General features: G+C 54.1%; 1 protein-coding gene across 4 annotated transcripts in view; it reads left to right on the forward strand.

Moving 5' to 3' along the window:
- LOC147113128 (putative tubulin polyglutamylase ttll-15) overlaps nt 1–26,845 on the forward strand; it is a 223,277-nt gene that overhangs the window by 33,755 nt on the left and 162,677 nt on the right. For all 4 annotated transcript variants that reach the window (XM_085998021.1, XM_085998022.1, XM_085998024.1 and 1 more), the window contains exons 3-5: nt 6,141–6,296; nt 8,286–8,405; nt 9,807–9,882. In XM_085998021.1, coding sequence (XP_085854147.1) covers nt 6,141–6,296; nt 8,286–8,405; nt 9,807–9,882 — 352 coding nt within the window. The remainder of the gene's footprint in view (nt 1–6,140; nt 6,297–8,285; nt 8,406–9,806; nt 9,883–26,845) is intronic.

The raw sequence follows: 26,845 nt of genomic DNA on the forward strand, positions 1-26,845 counted from the left end.
TCGAGCAGTGGGTCAATGGCGCGTGGCAGCCACTTGCCTTCGACAGCCGCCAACTGCGCCCCCCGGTGGTCAAATACTCTACTTTCGACCGCGAGCTCCTCGCGCTCCACCTGTCGGTCCACCATTTCAGGTTCCTCCTGGAGGGCCGCCCCTTTACCACGTACGTGGACCACAAGCCGCTCACATACGCGATGGCCAAGAACACCGACCCCTGGTCCGCTAGGCAGCAACGCCAGCTCGCGGCCGTGTCCGAGTTTACCACGGACATCCAGCACGTCTCCGGTAGAGACAACGTTGTCGCCGACTGCCTTTCCCGTCCTGCCATCTGCGCGAATCACCTAGCGGTCGACTACGCGCAACTAGCAGCGGCCCAGCTCACGGACCCAGACCTCCTCTCGGCGGCTACCAGCCTGCCAGGGCTACGCCTAGCCAAGGTCGCGCACGGGCCCGAAGCCACGGCAGTCACTTGCGACGTCTCACTCGGCCAACCCAGGCCGGTCGTCCCTGCAACCTGGCGCCGCCGCATCTTCGACGCGCTCCACAGGCTCTCCCATCCGGGTTCCCGCGCATCCATTAAACTCCTCTCCCAGCGCTTCGTCTGGCGCAGCCTCAGCAAAGATGTTCGGACTTGGGCCAACTCCTGCCTCGCCTGCCAACGGGCTAAGGTGCAGCTGCACACAAAAGCACCCCTGGGAGACTTCGAGGTACCCAGCCGCCGCTTCGACCACGTACACATTGACATCGTCGGTCCTCTGCCACCATCGCAAGGCCAAACTTATCTTCTCACGATGGTCGACTGCCACACACGCTGGCCTGAGGCAGTGCCGCTGACCTCCACCACCACAGCCGACATCGCCAGGGCGTTCGTTAACACCTGGGTCGCGAGGTTCGGCGTACCGGCCGACATAACCTCCGACAGAGGCGCCCAGTTCACTTCCAAACTCTGGACGGCCACAGCACGCAACCTCGGGGTGACGCTCCACCGAACCACGGCGTACCACCCGCAGGCCAATGGGCTGTGTGAACGCTTCCACAGGTCACTCAAGGCCTCACTCCGCGCCAGCCTGCAGGACAGTACCTGGGCTGACCGCCTACCATGGGTGCTACTAGGCCTACGCACCGCGGTCAAGGAAGACCTCCAGTCCTCATTAGCGGAGTTAGTCTACGGACAACCGCTGCGCATACCAGGCGAATTCCTTCCGGAGGCTACCACGCCTTGGTCGGCCGAACAGCAGCGGCTCGACTCTTTCTCTTCCGCTCAACAGTTCGCCCCACTTCCGGTCAACCGACACGGCGAACTCGCACCTTATGCCCCGCCAAACTTACAGCAGTCACGCTTCGCATTCGTGCGACACGACGCACACCGCGGACCCCTGCGACCCCCGTACGATGGACCGTACGAGGTACTACAAACCGGGGACAAGGTCTTCAAGCTGCGGCTCGGCGACAGGGTCGAAACGGTCTCCATCGACCGACTCAAACCAGCACACACAGAACCAGGGGAACAGGTCCCCGTGGCCCGACCTCCAACTAGAGGCCGTCCTGCCAGCAAGCTAGCACAGCCGGCGGCGAACCGCCCGGCCCCACCAACTAGACCGGCGGCCACTCAGAGCCGCTCCGGCAGAACCATCAGACTACCGTCACGACTCGTCCACTCCTCCTAAGTGGATTCTGGGGGGAGCTCTGTGGCGATATGCCACCATTGGACATAATCCGCTCACGGCGGCACGGACAGTTTACGCAGGCGCACTGCCGGCAGCAGCCGCCCCCAGCCATGGGCCCTTTCCTCCGGCAGCTTGTTTCCCGCAGGGACAGGCTGCCGGGAGCACTTCCTGTCTGGGGAGTATTTAAGTGGTTGCGCGGGCTTTTTAAGCACTTGTTTTGCCATGATGTAAATTAAAGCAGTTGTGTTCCATCAACTCTGGTCTCGACTCCCACGTTTGCCGCGGTATCTCAACACTATCACTATTTACCTTTTCATTATCTTGACGATCTCTACCTGGTCAGCCCTTAACCTTCCCTGCTTTGTGACAAAACCCCTAACTTCTCGTGACTTTTGCTCGAAAACATACATGTGTAGATGTTGAGTGCGGAGAGAATCACGCTTACCATAGATCAGACAGTAGGAGATTTTGTTGCATGCCCATGGCTGCCCATTGTCGTCTGCGGTAGGCAGTGTGGTCAGGATGTCTCTTGCCTAATGTGCGCAACTTTTGTACTCAGTAGCAGACCAAAAGATCAGGGGGTAAAAATGTGGTTACCTTTGCCGGGGGGCGCCCCGAAAGAGTTAGCACCCCCGTGGCCTATTTTCCCAGGTAGTGCCCCGAGAGGGAGGAGGGGTGCTACTGGAAGCGCCCCGCATCCCTCTTGGGGCACTGCGAGCCAAAGCCGCGGCACGTCGCACCGCAGTACTGCAGGCCTTCCTCCCCTTCTTAAAGGGGAGGGGCCTGGCGCAGAGCGTCCCGGCGCCCAGCAGGGCCACCAGGGATTGGGAGTGCTGGCAAATGAGCCCAACACTCAAGAGGAGTGCCGGGCTCACGGAGAGCAGCCGGCACCCCAGGGGGAGGCTTCCCGGGGGCAGCAACGGGGGCAGGTGCTGGCAGGCGGCCAGCAACAGAAATGGCCGCCCGCCACCTCCCCTTTAACTAGCGCCGCCCTGGCCGTAGGTAGGCCCCCCTGACCCCGTCAGATATGGCAGTAAGTCGGGGGGCGCCACCCAATATTACAGCCGGGGCGCTGTGCATGGCGATGATGTCATCGCCGGCGGCGCTGCGCGGCGCTAACCATTAGCGCCGCTGCTAACCTCCCGCTGAATTTTTCAGGAGGTGTTAGTAGTGCCGCGCCCAGGCGCTAGTTGATTTGCGCCCCGGGGCGCTAACGGGAGGCGCAAATCAACCGAATTTAGCCCCCCAGGTGTTAAAATGTTAAAATTTGCTCCCTTGTTTTCAAATTCCACCATGGCCTCACCCCCTCCCTTTCTCTGGAACCTCCTCCAGCCCAAAAACCCTCCGAGAGCTCTGCACGCCTCCAATTCTGGCCTCTTGCGCATCCCCAATTTTCATCACTCCACCATTAGTGGCTGTGCCTTCAAGGCCCCAAGCTCTGGAATTCCCTCCCTAATCCTCTCCGCCTCTCTACCGCTCCTCCTTTAACACACTCCTTAAAACCTAGCTCTGACCAAGCTTTGGTCACCTGTCCGAATATCTCCTCATGTGCCTCAGTGTCAAATTTTGTTTGATTTCACTCCTGTGAAGCATCTTGGGACGTTTTACTATGTTAAAGGTGCTATATAAATGCAAGTTGTTGTTTGCTACCAGGCATGCATTCTTGTGCACACCCATTGTTAATCAGTGAAAGGTGACATGATGGAGCTGTTGTTTGCTTGCCAGGAATCACACTCAATAATTCAGTCCTCAGTGAGAATTAAAAAAATATTGAAAAGCTTAGGTGAAGGGCTAAGGAGGCCCTCTAATGCAGGACACCAATAACAGAGTAGGACAGAAGATGAGATAAATGAAGAAGTAAGGTGATACCAAGCTTGGGTTTTACTAGCCTGCAGGAGGAAGGGAAGATTAAAAAAAGGTGAGGAGTTGCACATTTTTGATTTCCCAGAAAAGAATGAGTTAGGGTAGGAAATTGGTGCAATGAGTGTTGCAGTCAAGGATGCCAGGATGAGGAAGAACATGCAGAATGATGTATTTCAGAGTTTCCTAAGTTGCAGGGCACATCTCCACCCCCTGGGCGGGAGGCGCAATGAGGTTATCATGGGGCATTAGGGGAACACTATCTGCAACTCACGAACAAATAATGCCTGAAATAGCTATTTTCTCTGTTGGCGGTGCTGTAGCACTCCCCTCAACTCTCAGCTTGATTCCTGACTCTGCTCTCCAAAACTCAGGCTTCCCTGCGAACAGTTCTAGCTTCCCTGCGAACAGTTCCAGCTTCCCGGCGAACAGTTCCAGCTTCCCGGCGAACAGTTCCAGCTTCCCTGCGAACAGTTCCAGCTTCCCTGCGAACAGTCCCAGCTTCCCTGCGAACGGTTCCAGCTTCCCTGCGAACGGTTCCAGCTTCCCTGCGAACAGTCCCAGCTTCCCTGCGAACAGTTCCAGCTTCCCTGCGAACAGTTCCAGCTTCCCTGCGAACAGTCCCAGCTTCCCTGCGAACAGTCCCAGCTTCCCTGCGAACAGTCCCAGCTTCCCGGCGAACGGTTCCAGCTTCCCTGCGAACGGTTCCAGCTTCCCTGCGAACGGTTCCAGCTTCCCTGCGAACGGTTCCAGCTTCCCTGCGAACGGTCCCAGCTTCCCTGCGAACGGTCCCAGCTTCCCTGCGAACGGTCCCAGCTTCCCTGCGAACGGTCCCAGCTTCCCTGCGAACGGTCCCAGCTTCCCTGCGAACTGTCCCAGCTTCCCTGCGAACAGTCCCAGCTTCCCTGCGAACAGTCCCAGCTTCCCTGCGAACAGTCCCAGCTTCCCTGCGAACGGTTCCAGCTTCCCTGCGAACAGTCCCAGCTTCCCTGCGAACAGTCCCAGCTTCCCTGCGAACAGTCCCAGCTTCCCTGCGAACAGTTCCAGCTTCCCTGCGAACAGTTCCAGCTTCCCTGCGAACGGTTCCAGCTTCCCTGCGAACGGTCCCAGCTTCCCTGCGAACGGTTCCAGCTTCCCTGCGAACGGTTCCAGCTTCCCTGCGAACAGTCCCAGCTTCCCTGCGAACAGTCCCAGCTTCCCTGTGAACAGTCCCAGCTTCCCTGCGAACAGTTCCAGCTTCCCTGCGAACAGTTCCAGCTTCCCTGCGAACGGTTCCAGCTTCCCTGCGAACTGTCCCAGCTTCCCTGCGAACGGTTCCAGCTTCCCTGCGAACGGTTCCAGCTTCCCTGCGAACAGTCCCAGCTTCCCTGCGAACAGTCCCAGCTTCCCTGCGAACAGTTCCAGCTTCCCTGCGAACAGTTCCAGCTTCCCTGCGAACAGTTCCAGCTTCCCTGCGAACAGTCCCAGCTTCCCTGCGAACAGTCCCAGCTTCCCTGCGAACAGTCCCAGCTTCCCTGCGAACAGTCCCAGCTTCCCTGCGAACAGTCCCAGCTTCCCTGCGAACAGTCCCAGCTTCCCTGCGAACAGTTCCAGCTTCCCTGCGAACGGTTCCAGCTTCCCTGCGAACAGTCCCAGCTTCCCTGCGAACTGTTCCAGCTTCCCTGCGAACGGTTCCAGCTTCCCTGCGAACGGTTCCAGCTTCCCTGCGAACAGTTCCAGCTTCCCTGCGAACAGTCCCAGCTTCCCTGCGAACAGTCCCAGCTTCCCTGCGAACAGTTCCAGCTTCCCTGCGAACAGTCCCAGCTTCCCTGCGAACAGTTCCAGCTTCCCTGCGAACAGTTCCAGCTTCCCTGCGAACGGTTCCAGCTTCCCTGCGAACGGTTCCAGCTTCCCTGCGAACGGTTCCAGCTTCCCTGCGAACGGTTCCAGCTTCCCTGCGAACGGTTCCAGCTTCCCTGCGAACGGTTCCAGCTTCCCTGCGAACAGTCCCAGCTTCCCTGCGAACAGTTCCAGCTTCCCTGCGAACAGTTCCAGCTTCCCTGCGAACAGTTCCAGCTTCCCTGCGAACAGTTCCAGCTTCCCTGCGAACAGTTCCAGCTTCCCTGCGAACAGTTCCAGCTTCCCTGCGAACAGTTCTAGCTTACAGGTATTTTCAATATTCCTCAGTTTAAAGTTGTTTCTTTCAGTTGAAAGAAAAGGTTGTTTGCCTTATTGTCTATACTTCTGTGCAGCATTCATTTACTGCCGTAGAGAAATAAATAAATAGCAGTAAGTCAGTGCCTCTCAACTTAGCTACAGTGAAAAATCTGCAGAAGTATTCTAGGTTAGCTGCTATATCTACACTAGCATTAAATATGCAAAACTACTGTTTCTTAGAAAGAGGTCGGCGCGCATGGGACATGAATCTGCGAAGGGGAACTTAGCAAAAAAGTTTGGAAACCACTGGTGTATTAGAAGCTTAGAAGGAACAAGGGAGCAAAGTTCAGAAGAGCAATAGATCACTGTAGCTTGTGGTGCATTCCCCTGCATTCTGATGTAACCAGGAGGTATAAAACAAATTGTTGTCAATTTGCTTTGCAGCTGTACCATAGAAAGGTAATTGTGTATCTTGTACAGGCAAACTCTGGTTACCTGGAACATGTGATGAAAGTGTTTGAAAGGATTGGATACATGCGTGGAGACAAGGACTCTGAATGGGACGTGCTTTGGTCATACAACTATCCCTTTGTCAAGCTTCAGGCAATCCTGGAGAACCTTGCATCCTATCAGAAGGTAAGGAAGGGAACACAGCAACTGCTTGTGGTCTTCATCTGTAATTACTTAAGTATCTTAAAACTTGATTTCTACTGTGTACATTTGGACATCATAATGGGCTGGAGACATGTCCCAATGCCTGTACCAATACAACTCAATGGTCTGCTACTAGGAGGGGCCTGGGACAACCCTTCCTATGGGGAAGTATCTGTATTTTGCTCATGACCTCCCCTTGACTATAAAACTGAACTTGGACACTAAACATGCAGAGAGTCATATGGCATCCACTGATGGCAAAGTATGTTGGAGCTTGTTATGAAGTTTTACCATGATACTTTCAGTCAAGTAGATAGTATGTTGGACAAATAGATGTTCTGAGTAACTGGGTGGTGTGGTGTGTTAAAACACTGTCCTTCTATCTCTAGGACTTGACTTTGAATCCAGCATCTTCAATGGGATGAAAGTCCCTTGTTTGTTACAGGCAGCTTAACATTGAGTTAGCTCTCCTTTCATCTCTGGGGCCTGTACCTCATATTCCTCACACTTGAACCCTCAGCCTCAACTGTAGGAGCTTTAGGAATGATCAGATCCTATTAAGAGTTGAGAAGACATATAGATAAGTGTGACGTGGTGCATTTTGGTAGGAAGAATAAGGAAGACACATACTCCTTTGAAAATAAGAGTCTAAATGGGGGAGAGGAGCAAAGGAATCTAGGGGTACATATTCACAAATCATTAAAAGTAGCAACACAGGTTAACAAAGCTTTAAGAATACAAACAAAGCACTGGGGTTCATTTCTAAAGGAATAAAATTAAAAAGCAGAGAAGTTATGTTAAACTTGTATAGAACCTTGGTTAGACCATACTTGGAGTACTGTGCACAGCTCTGGTCTCCATATTACAAAAAGGATATAGAGGCAGTGGCGAAAGTGCTCACAAGATTTACAAGGATGATACCAGAAATGAGAGGTTATACCTATCAGGAAAGATTGAACAGGCTGGGGCTCTTTTCTCTGGAAAAGAGAAGGCTGAGGGCTGACCAAATAGAGGACTTTAAAATTATGAACAGATTTGATACGGTTGACGTAGAGAGGATGTTTCCACTTGTGGGGAGATTAAAACTAGAGATCATGAATATAACATAGTCACTAATAAATCCAATAAGGAATTCAGGAGAAATATATTCACCCAGAGAGTAGTTAGAATGTGGAACTTGCTACCATGTGGAGTAGTTGAGACAAATAGCATAGATGCATTTAAGGGGAAGCTAGATAAGTACATGAGGGAGAAAAGAATAGAAGGATAATATGATTGGGTTAGATGAAGTAGGGTAGGAGGAGGCTCGTGTGGAGCATAAACACTGGCACTGGCCGTTTGGGCTGAATGACCTGTTTCTATGCTGTAAATTCTGTGTAATTCCTAAAGCTCCTGCTGTTGGGCCTGCCATTGTGTTTAATTTGTTTGTGATCCTGTGGTGGGGATTGTTGCCAGGCAAGCCCTGAAGTATACCTCTAAAAAGAGTAAACACTCCAGTTCCAATGGCTTAATGAGCGAATATACTGTCCAACGTGGTACTGAGCCATGCAGACCAGGAAGATCTGATGCCTGGCCTCTGCTGTGTTAGCTGATCATCCACAGACACTACAGTTGGGTTCAGTGACCCTGAGCAAAATGTAGAGAAAAATCATTCAGGGTTCTTCCTCTTAATTGCTATCCAGTGACTGGAAAGTGTACATGTGTGAATGGTTTGGTGTGACCCACTACATGGTTGAACAGCATGTGAATGCCTGTGGTCCAGGCTCACACGTTAAGATTGGTCACTTGGGTGAGGTACAGGAAGAGCAGCCGACCCCCATCAAGTTGTCCCCCAGCATAACTCGATTGCTTCAGTAGAAGAGTGGGGCATGGGGGGAGAAACGGTAAACTCTTGTGGGGTCTCCATGCTGCAGGTTTAATAACATTAACAGTAACAGTGCTCACTATCATTTAACCTTTCCTTTAATTCAGGTGAACCATTTTCCTGGGTTGGGGTACATCACAAATAAAGGCAATCTTGTGGCATCTAACTTCAGCTACATCCCAAAAGCTTTTCGCATGCCAGAGCAGAAGGAAGAATTCCTTTTGGAGGTGAGAAAACTGAATCATTAATAGTGTGCTTCAGTGTTTTTCAAATGGCAGCTAGTGTTTGAAGATTTAAATGGATGAATAATTCACTCTAGTTATGAGTAACTAGTCTCTTGGAGCTTGATTGGTTGCCTTAGGGAGTTGGGGAGAAAATTTCCAAAGTTTTCCCTAAAATTCCTGATGATTGGAGATTGTGCCTTCTAACAAATAGGATGTGTATTGATTGGCCTGATGGTCTTTTATCTCCCTTTTCTTTTTGTATATTAGTCAAGGAACATATTCCTGGCAGTGCAGTTTGTTGGAGCGGCGATATGGAGGTAGTGGAGTAATCATTTGAGCCCCCTCACCACCGCCACTCTCCGCACTCAGCTTTACCTCGGCTGCATTGCTGCGGACCAGAGGGGTGGAGGGGAAAATGAAGGGTGACTCTCTCACTGGGACTGCTGCCCTGCACATCATGGCCCAGAGTTGCATTGGTAGAATCGTGGGAGCACAGGCCCTTTCTTTAGCAGACACCTAGCCTCCAATCTCAGAAGGGGAGGATAAGAATAGAGGTGAGGGAAATCAGAGGGAAACCGTGCCCTCAAAAGAAATCCATGGTGAAGGCGACACAGTGACCACAGAGCTGGAGGAGGCAGCATTTGTGCCCACAGTTCCCCATATCACTTGTGAAGGATTGTTCAACAGAAGCGGGTGCTCTGTCCCTGCCTGTTACAGGGAGGAAGAGTCACCCCCAGGCTGCTCTAGCTCACCACCTGGTCGCCAGGCTGAAAAGCAGGAGAGGGCATTCAGCCTAAGGATTGGTAGATGGCTCCAAGGAGTCTTTAAAGGAGGGAGGGAAAGAGAGAAAATAAAAAATAAAAAAAGTGAAAGGAAAAAGATTTCCCTGTTGGATGAGTGGTTAAACCTCCATTTGGTGTGGTACTGAGCTGTACAGGCTGGGAAGGTCCTTGGTCTGCGCTAAGTTGGTTGATGTTAGCTGTGGTGGCGTTACATTCGGCCTGCGTTAGAGAAGACGCTATCAGCCAGAGTTGCTGCCCCTCACCGCTATTCGGTGACCCTTACTAGAAAGTGCAGCTTTTGGTGAGGGAAGGAGCTGACCTCTATATTTGAACAGCAAGGAAGGAGAGGATGAAATTAGGTGGGGAGAAAAGTTGAGAGCTGTGATCAAGTGTAGCTTTTATTAATGCTTGGCAGCTTTGTGATGTGAACTCTAGTAGAGGCCGTGTAAGGATGAATGCTTGTAACTGAGTTCAATATGGAAGATTGGAAAGGGATCAGTTCAATGTTATTCATATATTATGAACACTGAGCTATCAGAGCATGTTTTTCAGTGAAAGATGTATTCTAAATGTGAGGTTTAAATATTGTGGTGTTTCATTGGAAATCTCATCTAATCAACAGACCAAGAAACATACAGACAAACTTTGGGTGGAGAAAAGCAATCTGCACAGAGGCATCAGAATAATGTCTCTGCAGGGTAAGTGCATGTGTCTGTAATGTCTGCACATCTCCCTATCTCTGTATATTCACCTTTCTACAAATTCAAGAAAGAACTTGCATAGCACCTTCCATGTCCTCATGACGTCCTGAAGTGCTTCACAGCCAATAAATTTACTTTTAAAGTGTAGTCATAGTTGTTATTTAGGCAAACGGAGCAGCCAGTTTGTGCACAGCAAGGTTCCACAAACAGCAGATCATAGAATCAGAAATTTACGGCACAGGAGAAGGCCATTTGGCCCATCTTGTCTGTACCTGCCGACAAAGAGCTATCCGCCCTACTCCCACTTTCCAGCACTTGGTCCGTAGCCTTGTAGGTTAGGGCACTTCAAGTGCGTACTTTTTAAATGTGATGAGGGTTTCTGCCTCTACCACCCTTTCAGGCAGTGAGTTCCAGACCCTACCACCCTCTGGGTGAAAAAACCTCTCCTCAACTCCCCTCTAAACCTCCAACCAATTACTTGAAATCTGTGCCCCCTGGTTATTGACACTTCTGCTAAGGGAAATAGGTCCTTCCTATCCACTCTATCTAAACACCTCATCATTTTATACACCTCAATTAGGTCTCCCTTCAGCCTCCTCTGTTCCAAAGAAAACAACCCCAGCCTATCCACTTTTTCCTCATAGCTAAAATTCCCTAGCCCAGGCAACATCCTGGTAAATCTCCTCTGCACCCCCTCCAGTGCAATCACATCCTTCCTGTAATGTGGTGACCAGAACTACACGCAGTATTTTAGCTGCGGCCTAACTAATGTTTTATACAGTTCAAGCACAACCTCCCTGCTCTTGTATTCTATGCCTCGGCGAAAAAGGCAAGTATTCCGTATGCCTTCTTAACCACCTTATCTTCCTGTCCTGCTACCTCCAGGGATCTGTGGACATGCACTCCAAGGTCGCTGTGATCTTCTGCACGTCTCAGTGTCCTACCATTTATAGTGTATTCCCTGGCCTTGTTCGCCCTCCCCAAATGCAGATGAGATATTGGTTTTGGTGATGTTGGTTGAAAGAGAAATATTGGCCAGGACACCAGGTGATTCGCTGCTTTTCTTCGAATAGGATCTTTAAAATTCATCTAAACACACAGGACTCAGTTTAACATTTCAGCCGAAAGAAAGATCCTCTGACAATGGCACACTCCCTCAGCACTGCACTGAAGTGCCAGCCTAGATTATGTGCTCAAGTCCTGGAATGGGACTTGAACCTAAACCTTATAGCTGCAAGGTGACAGTGCTACTAACTGAGCCAAGCTGATGCAAATCTCTTTATTCTTAGCGTTGTGTCTCTGTTGGCGTTTTCATTTTGTGGGTGTGCAATTGGAGGCAGTTGGATGGTGCAGCCCTGTCAAATGCACCCAGAAGTGTCAATGGGCCAACGGCGTTGTTCGCTTTCCCAAAACAGAATCCCACAGCAAAAATAAAAGTAAAAACACCGACTGTCTGTGTCTCTATCCTTGAACAGTGTACTTCTGATAATCGAAAGTAGGATTTTTGTGCTAGAAAAATTAAATGATCCAGTAATTTGAATGAAACGATGTAAATAACACAGCAATGTGGGAATTTAATCCTAAAGAAATTAAATTACAAAATAATGTGAATTGACGGCAGTATTACCGTATATCTGTGTCAGCCTTGGCTCAGTCATAGTACTGGGCTCGGTGACAGTACCGGGCTCAGTGACAGTACCGGGCTCAGTGACAGTACCGAACTCGGTGACAGTACCGGGCTCAGTAACAGTACTGGGCTCGGTGACAGTACCGGACTCGGTGACAGTACCGGACTCGGTGACAGTACTGGGCTCGGTGACAGTACCGGGCTCAGTAACAGTACTGGGCTCGGTGACAGTACTGGGCTCGGTGACAGTACTGGACTCGGTGACAGTACCGGACTCGGTGACAGTACCGGACTCGGTGACAGCACTGGGCTCGGTGACAGTACCGGACTCGGTGACAGTACTGGGCTCAGTGACAGTACTGGGCTCAGTGACAGTACCGGACTCGGTGACAGTACTGGGCTCAGTGACAGTACCGGGCTCAATGACAGTACCGGACTCACTGACAGTACTGGACTCAGTGACAGTACTGGACTCAGTGACAGTACTGGGCTCAGTGACAGTACCGGGCTCAGTGACAGTACTGGGCACAGTGACAGTACTGGACTCAGTGACAGCACTGGGCTCAGTGACAGTACTGGGCACAGTGACAGTACCGGGCTCTGTGACAGTACTGGACACAGTGACTGTACTGGGCTCAGTGACAGTACTGGACTCAGTGACAGTACTGGGCTCAGTGACAGTACCGGGCTCAGTGACAGTACTGGGCTCAGTGACAGTAATGGGCTCAGTGACAGTACGGGGCACAGTGACAGTAATGGACTCAGTGACAGTACTGGGCTCAGTGACAGTACGGGGCACAGTGACAGTACCGGGCTCAGTGACAGTAATGGGCAGAGTGACAGTACTGTGCTCAGTGACAGTACTGGACTCAGTGACAGTACTGGGCTCAGTGACAGTACTGGGCTCAGTGACAGTACGGGGCACAGTGACAGTAATGGGCACAGTGACAGTAATGGGCAGAGTGACAGTAATGGGCAGAGTGACAGTACTGGGCTCAGTGACAGCCCCGGGCTCAGTGACAGTACCGGGCTCAGTGACAGTACCGGGCTCAGTGACAGTACCGGGCACAGTAACAGTACCGGACTCAGTGACAGTACCGGGCTCAGTGACAGTACTGAGCTCAGTGACAGTACTGGACTCAGTGACAGTACCGGGGTCAGTGACAGTACTGGGCTCCGTGACAGTACCGGGCTCATTGACAGTACTGGACTCAGTGACAGTACTGGACTCAGTGACAGTACCGGGCTCCGTGACAGTACCGGGCTCAGTGACAGTACCGGGCTCAGTGACAGTCCCAGGCTCAGCGACAGTACCGGGCTCAGCGACAGTACTGGGCTCAGTGACAGTACTGGGCTCAGTGACAGGACTGGACTCAGTGACAGTACTGGACTCAGTGACAGTACCCGGGTCAGTGACAGTACTGTGTTCAGTGACAGTACCGGGCTCAGTGACAGTACCGGGCTCAGCGACAGGACCGGGCTCAGTGACAGTACCGGGCTCAGTGACAGTACCGGGCTCAGTGACAGTACTGCACTCAGTGACAGTTCTGGGCTCAGTGACAGTACCGGGCTCAGTGACAGTACCGGACTCAGTGACAGTACCGGACTCAGTGACAGTACCGGGCTCAGTGACAGTACCGGACTCAGTGACAGTACTGGACTCAGTGACAGTACTGGGCTCAGTGACAGGACTGGGCTCGGTGACAGTACTGGACTCGGTGACAGTACCGGGCTCGGTGACAGTACCGGACTCAGTGACAGTACCGGGCTCAGTGACAGTACCGGGCTCAGTGACAGTACTGGGCTCATTGACAGTACAGGGCACAGTGACAGTACTGGGCTCGGTTACAGTACTGGGCTCAGTGACAGTACCGGGCTCAATGACAGTACCGGACTCAGTGACAGTACTGGGCTCAGTGACAGTACTGGGCTCAGTGACAGGACTGGGCTCAGTGACAGTGCTGGACTCAGTGACAGTACTGGACTCAGTGACAGTACTGGGCTCAGTGACAGTACTGAGCTCAGTGACAGTACTGGGCTCAGTGACAGTGCCGGGGTCAGTGACAGTGCTGGACTCAGTGACAGTACTGGACTCAGTGACAGTACTGGGCTCAGTGACAGTACTGGGCTCAGTGACAGTACTGGGCTCAGTGACAGTACTGGACTCAGTGACAGTACTGGGCTCAGTGACAGTACTGGGCTCAGTGACAGTACTGGACTCAGTGACAGTACTGGACTCAGTGACAGTACTGGGCTCCGTGACAGTACCGGGCTCAGTGACAGTACTGGACTCAGTGACAGTACCAGGCTCAGCGACAGTACTGGACTCAGTGACAGTACTGGGCTCATTGACAGTACTGGACTCAGTGACAGTACCGGGCTCCGTGACAGTACTGGGCTCAGTGACAGTACCGGGCTCAGTGACAGTACTGGACTCAGTGACAGTACCAGGCTCAGCGACAGTACTGGACTCAGTGACAGTACTGGGCTCATTGACAGTACTGGACTCAGTGACAGTACCGGGCTCAGTGACAGTACCGGGCTCAGCGACAGTACTGGACTCAGTGACAGTACCGGGCTCAGTGACAGTACCGGGCTCAGCGACAGTACTGGACTCAGTGACAGTACCGGGCTCAGTGACAGTACCGGGCTCAGCGACAGTACTGGGCTCAGTGACAGTACTGGGCTCAGTGACAGGACTGGACTCAGTGACAGTACTGGGCTCAGTGACAGTACCGGGCTCAGTGACAGGACCGGGCTCAGTGACAGTACCGGGCTCAGTGACAGTACCGGGCTCAGTGACAGTACCGGGCTCAGTGACAGTACTGGACTCAGTGACAGTTCTGGGCTCAGTGACAGTACCGGGCTCAGTGACAGTACTGGACTCAGTGACAGTACCGGACTCAGTGACAGTACCGGGCTCAGTGACAGTACTGGACTCAGTGACAGTACTGGACTCAGTGACAGTACCGGGCTCAGTGACAGTACCGGACTCAGCGACAGTACTGGACTCAGTGACAGTACCGGGCTCAGTGACAGGACTGGACTCAGTGACAGTACTGGACTCAGTGACAGTACCCGGGTCAGTGACAGTACTGGGCTCAGTGACAGTACTGGGCTCGGTGACAGTACTGGACTCAGTGACAGTACTGGACTCAGTGACAGTACCCGGGTCAGTGACAGTACCGGGCTCAGTGACAGTACTGGGCTCGGTGACAGTACTGGACTCGGTGACAGTACTGGACTCGGTGACAGTACCGGACTCGGTGACAGTACCGGACTCGGTGACAGCACTGGGCTCGGTGACAGTACCGGACTCGGTGACAGTACTGGGCTCAGTGACAGTACTGGACTCAGTGACAGTACCGGGCTCAGTGACAGTACTGGGCTCAGTGACAGTACCGGGCTCAATGACAGTACTGGGCTCAGTGACAGTACTCGGCTCAGTGACAGTACCGGGCTCGGTGACAGTACTGGACTCAGTGACAGTACTGGGCTCAGTGACAGGACTGGGCTCAGTGACACTACTGGACTCAGTGACAGTACCGGGCTCAGTGACAGTGCTGGACTCAGTGACAGTACTGGGCTCAGTGACAGTGCTGGACTCAGTGACAGTACTGGGCTCAGTGACAGTGCTGGACTCAGTGACAGTACTGAGCTCAGTGACAGTACTGAGCTCAGTGACAGGACTGGACTCAGTGACAGTACCGGGCTCAGTGACAGTACTGGGCTCAGTGACAGTACTGAGCTCAGTGACAGTACTGGACTCAGTGACAGTACCGGGCTCAGTGACAGTGCCGGGGTCAGTGACAGTACTGGACTCAGTGACAGTGCCGGGGTCAGTGACAGTACTGGACTCAGTGACAGTACTGGACTCAGTGACAGTACTGGACTCAGTGACAGTGCCGGGGTCAGTGACAGTACTGGACTCAGTGACAGTACTGGGCTCAGTTACAGTACTGGGCTCAGTGACAGTACTGAGCTCAGTGACAGTACTGGACTCAGTGACAGTACTGGACTCAGTGACAGTGCTGGACTCAGTGACAGTACCGGGCTCAGTGACAGTACTGAGCTCAGTGACAGTACTGGACTCAGTGACAGTACTGGACTCAGTGACAGTGCCGGGGTCAGTGACAGTACTGGACTCAGTGACAGTACTGGACTCAGTGACAGTACGGGGCACAGTGACAGTAATGGACTCAGTGACAGTACCGGGCTCAGTGACAGTAATGGGCAGAGTGACAGTACTGTGCTCAGTGACAGTACTGGACTCAGTGACAGTACTGGGCTCAGTGACAGTACTGGGCTCAGTGACAGTACGGGGCACAGTGACAGTAATGGGCAGAGTGACAGTAATGGGCAGAGTGACAGTAATGGGCAGAGTGACAGTACTGGGCTCAGTGACAGCCCCGGGCTCAGTGACAGTACCGGGCTCAGTGACAGTACCGGGCTCAGTGACAGTACCGGGCACAGTAACAGTACCGGACTCAGTGACAGTACCGGGCTCAGTGACAGTACTGAGCTCAGTGACAGTACTGGACTCAGTGACAGTACCGGGGTCAGTGACAGTACTGGGCTCCGTGACAGTACCGGGCTCATTGACAGTACTGGACTCAGTGACAGTACTGGACTCAGTGACAGTACCGGGCTCCGTGACAGTACCGGGCTCAGTGACAGTACCGGGCTCAGTGACAGTCCCAGGCTCAGCGACAGTACCGGGCTCAGCGACAGTACTGGGCTCAGTGACAGTACTGGGCTCAGTGACAGGACTGGACTCAGTGACAGTACTGGACTCAGTGACAGTACCCGGGTCAGTGACAGTACTGGGTTCAGTGACAGTACCGGGCTCAGTGACAGTACTGGGCTCAGTGACAGGACTGGGCTCAGTGACACTACTGGACTCAGTGACAGTACCGGGCTCAGTGACAGTACTGGACTCAGTGACAGTACTGGACTCAGTGACAGTGCTGGACTCAGTGACAGTACCGGGCTCAGTGACAGTACTGAGCTCAGTGACAGTACTGGGCTCAGTGACAGTACCCGGGTCAGTGACAGTACTGGGTTCAGTGACAGTACCGGGCTCAGTGACAGTACTGGACTCAGTGACAGTACCGGGCTCAGTGACAGTACCGGGCTCAGTGACAGGACTGGACTCAGTGACAGTACTGGACTCAGTGACAGTACCCGGGTCAGTGACAGTACTGGGTTCAGTGACAGTACCGGGCTCAGTGACAGTACTGGACTCAGTGACAGTACCGGGCTCAGTGACAGTACCGGGCTCAGCGACAGTACTGGACTCAGTGACAGTACCGGGCTCAGTGACAGGACTGGACTCAGTGACAGTACTGGACTCAGTGACAGTACCCGGGTCAGTGACAGTACTGGGTTCAGTGACAGTACCGGGCTCAGTGACAGTACTGGGCTCAGTGACAGTACCGGGCTCACTGACAGTACCGGGCTCAGTGACAGTACTGGACTCAGTGACAGTACCGGGCTCAGTGACAGTACTGGACTCAGTGACAGTTCTGGGCTCAGTGACAGTACCGGGCTCAGTGACAGTACTGGACTCAGTGACAGTACTGGGCCCAGTGACAGTACCGGGCTCAGTGACACGACTGGACTCAGTGACGGTACTGGACTCAGTGACAGTACCGGACTCAGTGACAGTACCGGGCTCAGTGACAGTACTGGGCTCGGTGACAGTACTGGGCTCAGTGACAGTACTGGACTCGGTGACAGTACCGGGCTCGGTGACAGTACCGGACTCAGTGACAGTACCGGGCTCAGTGACAGTACCGGGCTCAGTGACAGCACCGGGCTCAGTGACAGTACTGGGCTCAGTGACAGTACAGGGCACAGTGACAGTACTGGGCTCGGTGACAGTACTGGGCTCAGTGACAGTACCGGGCTCAATGACAGTACCGGACTCACTGACAGTACTGGACTCAGTGACAGTACTGGACTCAGTGACAGTACTGGGCTCAGTGACAGTACCGGGCTCAGTGACAGTACTGGGCACAGTGACAGTACTGGGCTCAGTGACAGCACTGGGCTCAGTGACAGTACTGGGCACAGTGACAGTACCGGGCTCTGTGACAGTACTGGACACAGTGACTGTACTGGGCTCAGTGACAGTACGGGGCACAGTGACAGTAATGGACTCAGTGACAGTACTGGGCTCAGTGACAGTACGGGGCACAGTGACAGTACCGGGCTCAGTGACAGTAATGGGCAGAGTGACAGTACTGTGCTCAGTGACAGTACTGGACTCAGTGACAGTACTGGGCTCAGTGACAGTACTGGGCTCAGTGACAGTACGGGGCACAGTGACATAATGGGCACAGTGACAGTAATGGGCAGAGTGACAGTAATGGGCAGAGTGACAGTACTGGGCTCAGTGACAGCCCCGGGCTCAGTGACAGTACCGGGCTCAGTGACAGTACCGGGCTCAGTGACAGTACCGGGCACAGTAACAGTACCGGGCTCAGTGACAGTACCGGGCTCAGTGACAGTACTGAGCTCAGTGACAGTACTGGACTCAGTGACAGTACCGGGGTCAGTGACAGTACTGGGCTCCGTGACAGTACCGGGCTCATTGACAGTACTGGACTCAGTGACAGTACTGGACTCAGTGACAGTACCGGGCTCCGTGACAGTACCGGGCTCAGTGACAGTACCGGGCTCAGTGACAGTCCCAGGCTCAGCGACAGTACCGGGCTCAGCGACAGTACTGGGCTCAGTGACAGTACTGGGCTCAGTGACAGGACTGGACTCAGTGACAGTACCCGGGTCAGTGACAGTACTGTGTTCAGTGACAGTACCGGGCTCAGTGACAGTACCGGGCTCAGCGACAGGACCGGGCTCAGTGACAGTACCGGGCTCAGTGACAGTACCGGGCTCAGTGACAGTACCGGGCTCAGTGACAGTACTGCACTCAGTGACAGTTCTGGGCTCAGTGACAGTACCGGGCTCAGTGACAGTACTGGACTCAGTGACAGTACCGGACTCAGTGACAGTACCGGGCTCAGTGACAGTACCGGACTCAGTGACAGTACTGGACTCAGTGACAGTACTGGGCTCAGTGACAGGACTGGGCTCGGTGACAGTACTGGACTCGGTGACAGTACCGGGCTCGGTGACAGTACCGGACTCAGTGACAGTACCGGGCTCAGTGACAGTACCGGGCTCAGTGACAGTACTGGGCTCATTGACAGTACAGGGCACAGTGACAGTACTGGGCTCGGTTACAGTACTGGGCTCAGTGACAGTACCGGGCTCAATGACAGTACCGGACTCAGTGACAGTACTGGGCTGAGTGAGAGTACCGGGCTCAGTGACAGTACTGGACTCAGTGACAGGACTGGACTCAGTGACAGTACTGGGCTCAGTGACAGGACTGGGCTCAGTGACACTACTGGACTCAGTGACAGTACCGGGCTCAGTGACAGTACTGGACTCAGTGACAGTACTGGACTCAGTGACAGTGCTGGACTCAGTGACAGTACCGGGCTCAGTGACAGTACTGAGCTCAGTGACAGTACTGGGCTCAGTGACAGTGCCGGGGTCAGTGACAGTGCTGGACTCAGTGACAGTACTGGGCTCAGTGACAGTACTGGACTCAGTGACAGTACCGGGCTCAGTGACAGTACTGGGCTCAGTGACAGTACTGGACTCAGTGACAGTACTGGACTCAGTGACAGTACTGGGCTCAGTGACAGTACTGGGCTCAGTGACAGTACTGGACTCAGTGACAGTACTGGACTCAGTGACAGTACCGGGGTCAGTGACAGTACTGGGCTCCGTGACAGTACCGGGCTCATTGACAGTACTGGACTCAGTGACAGTACCGGGCTCCGTGACAGTACCGGGCTCAGTGACAGTACTGGACTCAGTGACAGTACCAGGCTCAGCGACAGTACTGGACTCAGTGACAGTACTGGGCTCATTGACAGTACTGGACTCAGTGACAGTACCGGGCTCAGTGACAGTACCGGGCTCAGCGACAGTACTGGACTCAGTGACAGTACCGGGCTCAGTGACAGGACTGGACTCAGTGACAGTACTGGACTCAGTGACAGTACCCGGGTCAGTGACAGTACTGGGTTCAGTGACAGTACCGGGCTCAGTGACAGGACCGGGCTCAGTGACAGTACCGGGCTCAGTGACAGTACCGGGCTCAGTGACAGTACTGGACTCAGTGACAGTTCTGGGCTCAGTGACAGTACCGGGCTCAGTGACAGTACTGGACTCAGTGACAGTACCGGACTCAGTGACAGTACCAGGCTCAGTGACAGTACCGGACTCAGCGACAGTACTGGACTCAGTGACAGTACCGGGCTCAGTGACAGTACCGGACTCAGTGACAGTACCGGGCTCAGTGACAGGACTGGACTCAGTGACAGTACCGGGCTCAGTGACAGGACCGGGCTCAGTGACAGTACCGGGCTCAGTGACAGTACCGGGCTCAGTGACAGTACCGTGCTCAGTGACAGTACCGGGCTCAGTGACAGTACTGGACTCAGTGACAGTTCTGGGCTCAGTGACAGTACCGGGCTCAGTGACAGTACCGGACTCAGTGACAGTACTGGGCTCGGTGACAGTACTGGGCTCGGTGACAGTACTGGGCTCGGTGACAGTACTGGGCTCGGTGACAGTACTGGGCTCGGTGACAGTACTGGGCTCGGTGACAGTACCGGGCTCAGTGACAGTACCGGGCTCAGTGACAGTACCGGACTCAGTGACAGTACTGGGCTCGGTGACAGTACTGGGCTCGGTGACAGTACCGGACTCGGTGACAGTACCGGACTCGGTGACAGTACCGGGCTCAGTGACAGTACTGGGCTCGGTGACAGTACTGGACTCGGTGACAGTACCGGACTCGGTGACAGTACCGGACTCGGTGACAGTACCGGACTCGGTGACAGCACTGGGCTCGGTGACAGTACCGGACTCGGTGACAGTACTGGGCTCAGTGACAGTACTGGACTCAGTGACAGTACCGGGCTCAGTGACAGTACTGGGCTCAGTGACAGTACTGGACTCAGTGACAGTACCGGGCTCAGTGACAGTACTGGGCTCAGTGACAGTACCGGGCTCAATGACAGTACTGGGCTCAGTGACAGTACTCGGCTCAGTGACAGTACTGGGCTCAGTGACAGGACTGGGCTCAGTGACACTACTGGACTCAGTGACAGTACCGGGCTCAGTGACAGTACTGGACTCAGTGACAGTGCTGCACTCAGTGACAGTACCGGGCTCAGTGACAGTACTGAGCTCAGTGACAGTACTGGACTCAGTGACAGTACTGGACTCAGTGACAGTGCCGGGGTCAGTGACAGTACTGGACTCAGTGACAGTACTGGACTCAGTGACAGTACTGGGCTCAGTGACAGTACTGGGCTCAGTGACAGTACTGGGCTCAGTGACAGTACTGGACTCAGTGACAGTACTGGACTCAGTGACAGTGCTGCACTCAGTGACAGTACCGGGCTCAGTGACAGTACTGGACTCAGTGACAGTGCTGCACTCAGTGACAGTACTGGACTCAGTGACAGTGCTGCACTCAGTGACAGTACTGGGCTCAGTGACAGTACTGGACTCAGTGACAGTACTGGACTCAGTGACAGTACTGGACTCAGTGACAGTGCTGCACTCAGTGACAGTACTGGGCTCAGTGACAGTACTGGACTCAGTGACAGTACTGGACTCAGTGACAGTGCCGGGGTCAGTGACAGTACTGGACTCAGTGACAGTACCGGGCTCAGTGACAGTACTGAGCTCAGTGACAGTACTGAGCTCAGTGACAGTACTGGACTCAGTGACAGTGCCGGGGTCAGTGACAGTACTGGACTCAGTGACAGTACTGGACTCAGTGACAGTACTGGGCTCAGTGACAGTACCGGGCTGATTGACAGTACTGGACTCAGTGACAGTACCGGGGTCAGTGACAGTACCGGGCTCCGTGACAGTACCGGGCTCATTGACAGTACTGGACTCAGTGACAGTACCGGGCTCCGTGACAGTACCGGGCTCAGTGACAGTACTGGACTCAGTGACAGTACCGGGCTCAGTGACAGTACCGGGCTCCGTGACAGTACCGGGCTCATTGACAGTACTGGACTCAGTGACAGTACCGGGCTCCGTGACAGTACCGGGCTCAGTGACAGTACTGGACTCAGTGACAGTACCGGGCTCAGTGACAGTACCGGGCTCAGTGACAGTACCAGGCTCAGCGACAGTACTGGACTCAGTGACAGTACTGGGCTCATTGACAGTACTGGACTCAGTGACAGTACTGGGCTCAGTGACAGTACCGGGCTCAGCGACAGTACTGGACTCAGTGACAGTACCGGGCTCAGTGACAGGACTGGACTCAGTGACAGTACCGGGCTCAGCGACAGTACTGGACTCAGTGACAGTACCGGGCTCAGTGACAGGACTGGACTCAGTGACAGTACTGGACTCAGTGACAGTACCCGGGTCAGTGACAGTACTGGGTTCAGTGACAGGACTGGACTCAGTGACAGTACTGGACTCAGTGACAGTACCCGGGTCAGTGACAGTACTGGGTTCAGTGACAGTACCGGGCTCAGTGACAGTACTGGACTCAGTGACAGTACCGGGCTCAGTGACAGTACCGGGCTCAGTGACAGTACCGGGCTCAGTGACAGTGCTGGACTCAGTGACAGTACCGGACTCAGTGACAGGACCGGGCTCAGTGACAGTACTGGGCTCGGTGACAGTACTGGACTCAGTGACAGTACCGGGCTCAGTGACAGTACTGGACTCAGTGACAGTTCTGGGCTCAGTGACAGTACCGGGCTCAGTGACAGTACTGGACTCAGTGACAGTACTGGGCCCAGTGACAGTACCGGGCTCAGTGACACTACTGGACTCAGTGACGGTACTGGACTCAGTGACAGTACCGGACTCAGTGACAGTACCGGGCTCAGTGACAGTACAGGGCTCGGTGACAGTACCGGGCTCAGTGACAGTACCGGGCTCGGTGACAGCACCGGACTCAGTGACAGTACCGGGCTCAGTGACAGTACCGGGCTCAGTGACAGCACCGGGCTCAGTGACAGTACTGGGCTCAGTGACAGTACAGGGCACAGTGACAGTACTGGGCTCGGTGACAGTACTGGGCTCAGTGACAGTACCGGGCTCAATGACAGTACCGGACTCACTGACAGTACTGGACTCAGTGACAGTACTGGACTCAGTGACAGTACTGGGCTCAGTGACAGTACCGGGCTCAGTGACAGTACTGGGCACAGTGACAGTACTGGACTCAGTGACCGCACTGGGCTCAGTGACAGTACTGGGCACAGTGACAGTACCGGGCTCTGTGACAGTACTGGACACAGTGACTGTACTGGGCTCAGTGACAGTACTGGACTCAGTGACAGTACTGGGCTCAGTGACAGTACCGGGCTCAGTGACAGTACTGGGCTCAGTGACAGTAATGGGCTCAGTGACAGTACGGGGCACAGTGACAGTAATGGACTCAGTGACAGTACTGGACTCAGTGACAGTACTGGGCTCAGTGACAGTACTGGGCTCAGTGACAGTACGGGGCACAGTGACAGTAATGGGCACAGTGACAGTAATGGGCAGAGTGACAGTAATGGGCAGAGTGACAGTAATGGGCAGAGTGACAGTACTGGGCTCAGTGACAGCCCCGGGCTCAGTGACAGTACCGGGCTCAGTGACAGTACCGGGCACAGTAACAGTACCGGACTCAGTGACAGTACCGGGCTCAGTGACAGTACTGAGCTCAGTGACAGTACTGGACTCAGTGACAGTACCGGGGTCAGTGACAGTACTGGGCTCCGTGACAGTACTGGGCTCAGTGACAGTACCGGGCTCATTGACAGTACTGGACTCAGTGACAGTACTGGACTCAGTGACAGTACCGGGCTCCGTGACAGTACCGGGCTCAGTGACAGTACCGGGCTCAGTGACAGTCCCAGGCTCAGCGACAGTACCGGGCTCAGCGACAGTACTGGGCTCAGTGACAGTACTGGGCTCAGTGACAGGACTGGACTCAGTGACAGTACTGGACTCAGTGACAGTACCCGGGTCAGTGACATTACTGGGTTCAGTGACAGTACCGGGCTCAGTGACAGTACCGGGCTCAGCGACAGGACCGGGCTCAGTGACAGTACCGGGCTCAGTGACAGTACCGGGCTCAGTGACAGTACCGGGCTCAGTGACAGTACTGGACTCAGTGACAGTTCTGGGCTCAGTGACAGTACCGGGCTCAGTGACAGTACTGGACTCAGTGACAGTACCGGACTCAGTGACAGTACCGGGCTCAGTGACAGTACCGGACTCAGTGACAGTACTGGACTCAGTGACAGTACTGGGCTCAGTGACAGGACTGGGCTCGGTGACAGTACTGGACTCGGTGACAGTACCGGGCTCGGTGACAGTACCGGACTCAGTGACAGTACCGGGCTCAGTGACAGTACCGGGCTCAGTGACAGTACTGGGCTCATTGACAGTACAGGGCACAGTGACAGTACTGGGCTCGGTTACAGTACTGGGCTCAGTGACAGTACCGGGCTCAATGACAGTACCGGACTCAGTGACAGTACTGGGCTCAGTGAGAGTACCGGGCTCAGTGACAGTACTGGACTCAGTGACAGTGCTGGACTCAGTGACAGTACCGGGCTCAGTGACAGTACCGGGCTCAGTGACAGTACTGGGCTCAGTGACAGTACTGGACTCAGTGACAGTACTGGGCTCAGTGACAGGACTGGCCTCAGTGACACTACTGGACTCAGTGACAGTACCGGGCTCAGTGACAGTACCGGACTCAGTGACAGTACTGGACTCAGTGACAGTGCTGGACTCAGTGACAGTACCGGGCTCAGTGACAGTACTGAGCTCAGTGACAGTACTGGGCTCAGTGACAGTACTGAGCTCAGTGACAGTACTGAGCTCAGTGACAGTACTGGACTCAGTGACAGTGCCGGGGTCAGTGACAGTACTGGACTCAGTGACAGTACTGGACTCAGTGACAGTACCGGACTCAGTGACAGTACCGGACTCAGTGACAGTACCGGGCTCAGTGACAGTACCGGGCTCAGTGACAGTACTGGGCTCAGTGACAGTACCGGGCTCAATGACAGTACTGGGCTCAGTGACAGTACTCGGCTCAGTGACAGTACTGGACTCAGTGACAGTACTGGGCTCAGTGACAGGACTGGGCTCAGTGACACTACTGGACTCAGTGACAGTACCGGGCTCAGTGACAGTACTGGACTCAGTGACAGTACTGGACTCAGTGACAGTGCTGGACTCAGTGACAGTACCGGGCTCAATGACAGTACTGGGCTCAGTGACAGTACCGGGCTCAATGACAGTACTGGGCTCAGTGACAGTACTCGGCTCAGTGACAGTACTGGACTCAGTGACAGTACTGGGCTCAGTGACAGGACTGGGCTCAGTGACACTACTGGACTCAGTGACAGTACCGGGCTCAGTGACAGTACTCGGCTCAGTGACAGTACTGGACTCAGTGACAGTACTGGGCTCAGTGACAGGACTGGGCTCAGTGACACTACTGGACTCAGTGACAGTACCGGGCTCAGTGACAGTACCGGGCTCAGTGACAGTACCGGGCTCAGTGACAGTACTGAGCTCAGTGACAGTACTGGACTCAGTGACAGTACTGGACTCAGTGACAGTGCCGGGGTCAGTGACAGTACTGGACTCAGTGACAGTACTGGACTCAGTGACAGTGCCGGGGTCAGTGACAGTACTGGGCTCAGTGACAGTACTGGACTCAGTGACAGTACCGGGGTCAGTGACAGTACTGGACTCAGTGACAGTACCGGGCTCAGTGACAGTACTGGACTCAGTGACAGTACCGGGCTCAGTGACAGTACTGAGCTCAGTGACAGTACTGAGCTCAGTGACAGTACTGGACTCAGTGACAGTGCCGGGGTCAGTGACAGTACTGGACTCAGTGACAGTACTGGACTCAGTGACAGTACTGGGCTCAGTGACAGTACCGGGCTGATTGACAGTACTGGACTCAGTGACAGTACCGGGGTCAGTGACAGTACCGGGCTCCGTGACAGTACCGGGCTCATTGACAGTACTGGACTCAGTGACAGTACCGGGCTCCGTGACAGTACCGGGCTCAGTGACAGTACTGGACTCAGTGACAGTACCGGGCTCAGTGACAGTACCGGGCTCAGTGACAGTACCAGGCTCAGCGACAGTACTGGACTCAGTGACAGTACTGGGCTCATTGACAGTACTGGACTCAGTGACAGTACCGGGCTCAGTGACAGTACCGGGCTCAGCGACAGTACTGGACTCAGTGACAGTACCGGGCTCAGTGACAGGACTGGACTCAGTGACAGTACCGGGCTCAGCGACAGTACTGGACTCAGTGACAGTACCGGGCTCAGTGACAGGACTGGACTCAGTGACAGTACTGGACTCAGTGACAGTACCCGGGTCAGTGACAGTACTGGACTCAGTGACAGTACCGGGCTCAGTGACAGTACCGGGCTCAGTGACAGTACCGGGCTCAGTGACAGTACTGGACTCAGTGACAGTACCGGACTCAGTGACAGGACCGGGCTCAGTGACAGTACTGGGCTCGGTGACAGTACTGGACTCAGTGACAGTACCGGGCTCAGTGACAGTACTGGACTCAGTGACAGTTCTGGGCTCAGTGACAGTACCGGGCTCAGTGACAGTACTGGACTCAGTGACAGTACTGGGCCCAGTGACAGTACCGGGCTCAGTGACACTACTGGACTCAGTGACGGTACTGGACTCAGTGACAGTACCGGACTCAGTGACAGTACCGGGCTCAGTGACAGTACTGGGCTCGGTGACAGTACCGGGCTCAGTGACAGTACCGGGCTCGGTGACAGCACCGGACTCAGTGACAGTACCGGGCTCAGTGACAGTACCGGGCTCAGTGACAGCACCGGGCTCAGTGACAGTACTGGGCTCAGTGACAGTACAGGGCACAGTGACAGTACTGGGCTCGGTGACAGTACTGGGCTCAGTGACAGTACCGGGCTCAATGACAGTACCGGACTCACTGACAGTACTGGACTCAGTGACAGTACTGGACTCAGTGACAGTACTGGGCTCAGTGACAGTACCGGGCTCAGTGACAGTACTGGGCACAGTGACAGTACTGGACTCAGTGACCGCACTGGGCTCAGTGACAGTACTGGGCACAGTGACAGTACCGGGCTCTGTGACAGTACTGGACACAGTGACTGTACTGGGCTCAGTGACAGTACTGGACTCAGTGACAGTACTGGGCTCAGTGACAGTACCGGGCTCAGTGACAGT

This window comes from Somniosus microcephalus, chromosome 9, assembly GCF_052327205.1.
Source record: "Somniosus microcephalus isolate GS21.2 chromosome 9, FLI_Smic_1.0, whole genome shotgun sequence".
Lineage (NCBI taxonomy): Eukaryota > Metazoa > Chordata > Chondrichthyes > Squaliformes > Somniosidae > Somniosus > Somniosus microcephalus.